The sequence below is a fragment of the Aphelocoma coerulescens genome, chromosome 18 (genome assembly GCF_041296385.1).
Source record: "Aphelocoma coerulescens isolate FSJ_1873_10779 chromosome 18, UR_Acoe_1.0, whole genome shotgun sequence".
Classification (NCBI taxonomy): Eukaryota; Metazoa; Chordata; class Aves; order Passeriformes; family Corvidae; genus Aphelocoma; species Aphelocoma coerulescens.
In genome coordinates, this window is record NC_091031.1 from 10755 (window position 1) to 18163 (window position 7409).

General features: G+C 53.2%; 1 protein-coding gene and 1 long non-coding RNA gene across 2 annotated transcripts; both read right to left on the reverse strand.

Moving 5' to 3' along the window:
- Positions 1–215: 215 nt before the first annotated feature.
- On the reverse strand, positions 216–5353 carry LOC138120139 (uncharacterized; the record flags this gene model as incomplete). Its single annotated transcript, XM_069032606.1, has 4 exons — positions 5280–5353; positions 1285–1696; positions 500–643; positions 216–314 (listed from the first exon to the last, which is right to left on the reverse strand). Coding segments are annotated over exons 1-4 (729 nt in total), but the record flags the coding sequence as incomplete, so codon positions are not given.
- Positions 5354–6272: 919 nt separating this feature from the next.
- LOC138120180 (uncharacterized) lies at positions 6273–6881 on the reverse strand. The gene is made up of 3 exons (XR_011155769.1): positions 6838–6881; positions 6713–6753; positions 6273–6608 (listed from the first exon to the last, which is right to left on the reverse strand). It is a non-coding gene; the product is annotated as an uncharacterized lncRNA (long non-coding RNA).
- Positions 6882–7409: the final 528 nt, after the last annotated feature.

Consider the following 7409-nt stretch of genomic DNA (forward strand, 5'->3'; position numbering starts at 1 on the left):
GGGGGCTTGGGGGGGCTGCCCTGAGGGGAGCTGAAATGGCGGGAAGGGCCGCCGTGAGGCGGCGTGGGGGGGGTGCCCCTCTGAGGGGACCCGCGGGCGGCGAGGGGCGGGGGATACCCTGAGGGGGTCCGGGGTGCCGGGAGGGGCTGCCGTGACCGGCGTGGGGTGGGGGGGTCCTCTGAGGGGACCCGCGGGCGGCAAGGGGCGGGGGATACCCTGAGGGGGTCCGGAGTGCCGGGAGGGGCTGCCGTGACCGGCGCGGGGTGGGGGGGTGCCGTGAGGGGACCCGCGGGCGGCACGGGGTGGGGGTTGCCCTGAGGGGGTTCGGAATGGCGGGAGGGGCTGTCGTGAGGGGACCCGCGGGCGGCACGGGGCGGGGGATACCGTGAGGGGACCCGGAATGGCGGGAGGGGGGAGCGGCGGGCGGTGGGGAGGTGCGGGGGGGCGGTGTGAGGCGGCGGAGCGCTGCGGGACCGGTGGGGGGGCGGCGACGGCTCACGGAGGGCTGGCGGGTGGCTGCAGGCGGCGGCGGAGTGGTGCGGGACCAGCGGCGGCTCACGGAGGGCTGGCGGGTGGCTGCGGGCGGCGGCGGGTACCGGACCGGTGGGCTCTGGCTGCCGGCAGGTGCAGGGTCGGCGCGGGACTGGCGGAGGGGCGGTGCCGGGGGCGGGGAATGCCGTGAGGGGAGAGGGGCGGGGCTAGATTTCGCGCGCGCGCGCGAAAGAGGGGGGCGGAGCCGGGGGCGGGGCGGCGTGAGGGGAGGGGGGCGGGGCTGCATTTCGCGCGCGCGCGAAGGAGGGGCGGTGCCGGGGGCGGGGCGGCGTGACGCAAGCGCCGGGGGCGGTGCCGGGGGGCGGGGCGGCGTAACGCGAACGGCGGGGGCGGTGCCGGGGGGCGGAGCGGCGTGACGCAGGCGCCGGGGGCGGTGCCGGGAGGCGGAGCGGCGTGACGCAGGCGCCGGGGGCGGTGCCGGGGGGCGGAGCGGCGTGACGCAGGCGCCGGGGGGCGGAGCGGCGTGACGCAGGCGCCGGGGGGCGGAGCGGCGTGACGCAGGCGCCGGGGGCGGTGCCGGGGGGCGGAGCGGCGTGACGCAAGCGCCGGGGGCGGTGCGGCGTGACGCAAGCGCCAGGGGCGGTGCCGGGGGGCGGAGCGGCGTGACGCGGGACAGGGGGCGGTGCGGCGTGACGCAAGCGCCGGGGGGCGGTGCTGGGGGGCGGCGCGGCGTGACGCAAGCGCCGGGGGGCGGAGCGGCGTGACGCGGGACAGGGGGCGGTGCGGCGTGACGCAGGCGGCGGGGGGCGGTGCCGGGGGGCGGAGCGGCGTGACGCAAGCGCCGGGGGGCGGCGCGGCGTGACGCGGGACCGGGGGCGGCGCCGGGGGGCGGAGCGGCGTGACGCGGGACAGGGGGCGGCGCCGGGGGGCGTGGCGCGGCCCGGGGGGGCGGAGCGGCGTGACGTGGGCGGCAGGGGCGGTGCCGGGGGGCGGCGAACGGGGCCGGGCGGGGGGGGGCGTGTGGCGGGGGCCAGGGGGGCGGCGACCGGGGCTGGGGAGCGGCGTGTGGCGCGGGCCAGGGGGGCGGCGACCGGGGCCGGGGGGGGGCGTGTGGCGCGGGCCAGGGGGGCGGCGACCAGGGCCGGGGGGGGGGCGTGTGGCGCGGGCCAGGGGGGGTGGCGACGCATATGTGGGGGGTGGGGGCCTGTGATGAATGGGGGAGGGAGCTTGGGGTGAGTGATGGGGGGGGGGGGGGGGGGGGGGAGATCCCATTACCTAACTCAATTACTGCTCCAGATGGGAGTAGCTATGTGATGACTAAGTGATTCAATTAGTCACTCCCAGCTGGAGCAGTAATTAGGGGCCCTATATACTATATATAAAAAGAAGAAAAAATAATAAGTCTGGTGCAGCAGTAGGGCTTTTAATGCTCCCTGGGAGTAAAAATTCTATATGTAAAACTTTTTTTTTTTTACTCCCAGGGAGCATTAAAAGCCCTACTGCTGCTTTTTTAAATTTAAGCTATAAAGAAAAGTAAACTTTATTTCTAACTTTTGTTAGAAATAAAGTTAGAGGGAAAGAGAAAAGCAAAGTAGAAAAGTTAAAAGTTAGAGAGAAAGAGAAAGAGAGAAAAGCAAAGTAGAAAAGTTAAAGTTAGAGAGAAAGAGAAAGAGAGAACAGCAAAGTAGAAAAGTTAAAGTTAGAGAGAAAGAGAAAGAGAGAAAAGCAAAGTAGAAAAGTTAAAGTTAGAGAGAAAGAAAAAGAGAGAAAAGCAAAGGAGAAAAGTTAAAGTTAGAGAGAAAGAGAGAAAAGCAAAGTAGAAAAGTTAAAGTTAAAGTTAGAGAGAAAGAAAAAGAGAGAAAAGCAAAGGAGAAAAGCAAAGTAGAAAAGTTAAAGTTAGAGAGAAAGAGAAAGAGAGAAAAGCAAAGTAGAAAAGTTAAAGTTAGAGAGAAAGAGAAAGAGAGAAAAGCAAAGTAGAAAAGTTAAAGTTAGAGAGAAAGAGAAAGAGAGAAAAGCAAAGTAGAAAAGTTAAAGTTAGAGAGAAAGAGAAAAAGAAAAGCAAAGTAGAAAAGTTAAAGTTAGAGAGAAAGAGAAAAGCAAAGTAGAAATGTTAAAGTTGAAGAGAAGGAGAAAGAGAAAAGCAAAGTAGAAATGTTAAAGTTGAAGAGAAGGAGAAAGAGAAAAGCAAAGTAGAAAAGTTAAAGTTAAAGAGAAGGAAAAAAGAGAAAAAGTAGAAAAGTTAAAGAGAGAGAAAAGCAAAGTAGAAAAGTTAAAGTTAGAGGGAAAGAGAAAAGCAAAGTAGAAAAGTTAAAGTTAGAGAGAAAGAAAGAGAAAAAGAAAAGCAAAGTAGAAAAGTTAAAGTTAGAGAGAAAGAGAAAAAGAGAAATGCAAAGTAGAAAAGTTAGAGGGAAAGAGAAAAGCAAAGCAGAAAAGTTAGAGGGAAAGAGAAAAGCAAAGTTGAAAAGTTAGAGGGAAGGAGAAAAGCAAAGTTGAAAAGTTAGAGAGAAACAGGAAAGTAAAGTAGAAAAGTTAAAGAGAAAGGGGAAAGTAAAGCAAAAGAGTCAGCGGGAAAGAGAAAAGTAAAGTTAAAAATTTAGAGAGAGAGAGAAAGCAAAGTTAAAGACAGAAAAGTAGAGTTGGAGAGAAGAGGAAAGAGAAAAGTAGAGAAAACACAGGAATAAAGACAAACAGAGGAACAAAGAAGAGTTAAAAGAGAAAAATAGAGAAGGACAGAAACAGAGTTAAAGAGAAAAAGAGAGAGACAAAGCAATAAGGAGAAATAGGAAAGCAAAGAAACAGAGTTCTAGAGAAGCAAAGAAATGGAGTCAGAGACAAACAAGGAAATAGTTAAAGAGAAATAGGGAAATAAACCTAGAGAGGAACATAATTGGAGAGAGTGAGGAGAAACTGAGAGACAGAGGTAGAAACAATGAGAAAAAGAAAAACAGACACAGAAATAAAGATAGACAGAGAAAAGTAAAGTGAAGCAAAGCAAGAAATACAGTGAATAAATGACTAAACCACACCAAAGAAAGACAGGAGCCAAGGAAGGAGGGGGGGGCTGGGGATCTTTATTAGGGTTTTAGAGTTTATTCAACTTTATTGAATGGATTTTTGTATTTACACTCTAGCACAATATACAGAAACAACAATGTATACAAATAAAGTACAAATACAATCCATATACACACTGGTAAAAGTCCTATTTGCATACAGAGCAATACATGGAAATACAGCAGCAGACACAAATACAGACCAATACAGAGCAGCACAAGGCAAATACATATCAATACAATATAACAATTACTCTATTTCTGGAAAACTTGCTACATTTTGTTTTATTGTTACAGAAAACCCAAAACAACAGCACCACAGGGAGAACATACCAGTCATCCACCACACACACCTCTTTCAGCTTCCACACAACCCCACCATTGCTCTCATCGCAACCACTCTCCCCCCCCCAGGCTGCTCAGGAACGGGGTTCCCGAGAGCCTCCAAATTGTCCTGCCTGACAAAACCCCGGCCCAGCACGGTCCGCACCCAAACCTTGGCGATGAACATCGCCTCACAGACCGGCCGGGACCGAGGAAAAAAAACCCAGCCGGGGGGGAAAAAAAAAACAACCACCCCAGCTGGGGTTTTTTTATTCTAAATTTAAAAATGTGTTGAAAAACCTGAAAGGCAAAAACCAAACACACAAGGTTAGAACCATTCCACCACACACACACCTCTTTCAGCTTCCACACAATCCCACCATCATCTCAACCACTCTCCCCACCCTGGCTGCTCGGGAACGGGGTTCCCGAGAGCCTCCAAATCGTCCTGCCTGACAAAACCCCAGCCCGGCACGGTCCGCACCCAAACCTTGGCGATGAACATCGCCTCGCAGACCGGCCGGGACCGAGGAAAAAAAAACCCAGCCGGGGGGGAAAAAAAAAAAAAAAACCCAGTTGGGGTTTTTTTATTCTAAATTTAAAAATGTGTTGAAAAACCTGAAAAGCAAAATCCAAACACACAAGGTTAGAACCATTCCACCACACACACACACACACACCTCTTTCAGCTTCCACACAACCCCACCATCATCTCAACCACTCTCCCCACCCTGGCTGCTCAGGAACGGGGTTCCCGAGAGCCTCCAAATCGTCCTGCCTGACAAAACCCCAGCCCGGCACGGTCCGCACCCAAACCTTGGCGATGAACATCGCCTCGCAGACCGGCCGGGACCGAGGAAAAAAAACCCAGCCGGGGGGGGAAAAAAAAAAAAAAACCCCAGCTGGGGTTTTTTTATTCTAAATTTAAAAATGTGTTGAAAAACCTGAAAAGCAAAATCCAAACACACAAGGTTAGAACCATTCCACCACACACACACACACACACCTCTTTCAGCTTCCACACAACCCCACCATCATCTCAACCACTCTCCCCACCCTGGCTGCTCAGGAACGGGGTTCCCGAGAGCCTCCAAATCGTCCTGCCTGACAAAACCCCAGCCCGGCACGGTCCGCACCCAAACCTTGGCGATGAACATCGCCTCGCAGACCGGCCGGGACCGAGGAAAAAAAAACCCAGCCGGGGGGGAAAAAAAAAAAAAAAAACCCAGCTGGGGTTTTTTTATTCTAAATTTAAAAATGTGTTGAAAAACCTGAAAGGCAAAAACCAAACACACAAGGTTAGAACCATTCCACACACACACACTCACAGGCAGACACAACCACATAAGCACACACAACCTCTCACACACAGATACAGACAGTCACACGCTCTTCAGCTTACACACTGACTGTAGCCATTCATCAAAACACTCCACCAATGAAAATACTTTGATACATCTTCCCTGGCTGCCGCTCCTCGACATCGAGCCGTAGATTCCAGGAAAATCGGTAGCATCTGTGACCGTGGAGATCCAAAGCCGCCTCAGGACCTGCAAGAAAATGTGAAGCGGTCAGAGGGTGGCCCGTGGCTAGGAGTTATCCCCACACCAGGCCCATAAATTTTCTACCCAAAACCCCATAGAAAATAAATGAACCCTTAAGTTTTATGACTGTTCTACCTAACTGTGACTCTACATGCCAGGGCAGGGCGGCTCCGACCCTAAGCGGCGCACAGAGGGGCGGCACCCCAAATTAAGAAAAGATGACACGAGGGCTTGAGATGAGTCTCCAGAAGATTAATTCTTGAGCACAATACACTTAGAGGCGATGGAACCTACTGAAATACTGCGGTCACGGAGGGAGGGTCCGATACCCTCCCTCTAGAGGTCCAAGGGAATGACATGTGAAAAGAAGCCAGTACTAAAACTGAGAAGGAAGATAGATGAGAACATCTTGTGTACTTCCTCCAGTCTCAAGAAGTGAAAAGGTAAAGATGCCAGAATAAGCCCCATCTGGGAAAGTAGGCAAGTAGAGTACAGCCAATACGGCCCAGAACGATGCAAAAAAAGTCACTGATATGCAACAAAGCCCTGTGACACAGAGGACAATGGACACTACATAACATAGACACAACCTACAGAACATAGACACAAGTTGAAACTGCCCAGCAGTCTCACCTGATGGACCCAAGATTCCTACTGCAAGATGAGCCAGAGGCCGATGATGCCAAAGGAAAGAAAGCTCTATGGCAATAGCACATGATAGCAAAACATAAGTCCTTACAAGAAGTTGGTACCAAAGCTGTTAAGAGGATGCTCAAGCTCAGTAGGCCTAGAGAAGAAGGCCACAACTGCTGGGGGACCGGGGCGATTGCTCCGGACCCAAAGGCGAGCTCCCGGGCCAAAAGGTTTTGCGATGACATCGAGACTCAGAGAAGGCCGATGACATGAAGCTCGTGAGAACACGGAGACGGGTCGGAACCGTCCTGCCCGGCAAAAGGTCGGGTGATGCTGAGGAGAAACCCTCTCCCTTTACTTCCAAGGGGCCTATCCCTCTACAGCCCTCTCCTCTAAGCTAACTTCAAATTGCCTCCTGCAAGTCCAAAGGGTTTTCCCTTGTCCCCACCACCGGTCCCAACACTTAGCTTTTGGAAGACGAGCCAACAAAATCCATCCTCAATGGAAATGAGCACACGGGCGCCATGGATGTTGATACGGTCCCCAGGGTCTGTTTTGGTGGCTGCAAAAATTCAGAAAAAAAATTCAGACCGCAGTGAGACGTCCCAAAAGCGACCCCTTCCGCAAGGCCTCCCTCCCTCCTAAGGGCCGAGGCTCATCGCTTACCTGCCGCTTCCAAACTTCAGCTCCGCAGCTGCTCACGGCACCTAAGACAACAAAACAGAAAACGTCACTGTGGCCCTCGAGAATATTAATCCCCGGGGGTCCTCCGCACCGGTACCCCAGCTCACCTCAAATCTTCATCCGATTCCAGAGGCGGCCCAGAAAATACCTGCAAAGCGAAAAGGTACATGCTTAGCACACTGCCACATACTGCTCGCCTATTACTTGCCCCACTTAAAGGCCAACTCACCTGATTGTCTCTATTTCTTGGCATGTCCAAGGCAGCAGCAGCACCTGCAAAGAAACAAAGCAAAAAACATCCTGAAAGACCCTGAAATCACAACCTCCCCCCTCCAATTAAAGTACACTGCACCTATAGCTTAAGCTTGCACCCACCTGGCTGCCAGCATCCCCGACCGGGACATCTTGCCAGTGGACCACCTAAAATGCACAAAAAATAACAGATGCTTAGAGCTGCACCAGAAATTGATAACTGAGCAAGAAAAACTAGTTCAGTCCACCGGTCACCGCTTACCTCACTCACTTCACCTTGATGGCTGAGATCCGGCTTGACCTCCTAAAAATAAAGACAAAGAACAATGCTGGAACATAGCCACCATTTGCACTTGCTCCACAAACACAAATGGTGACTGACCTTCCTGTGGGAACCCCGTCACCCAGTCCAGGGTGCTCTGCCACG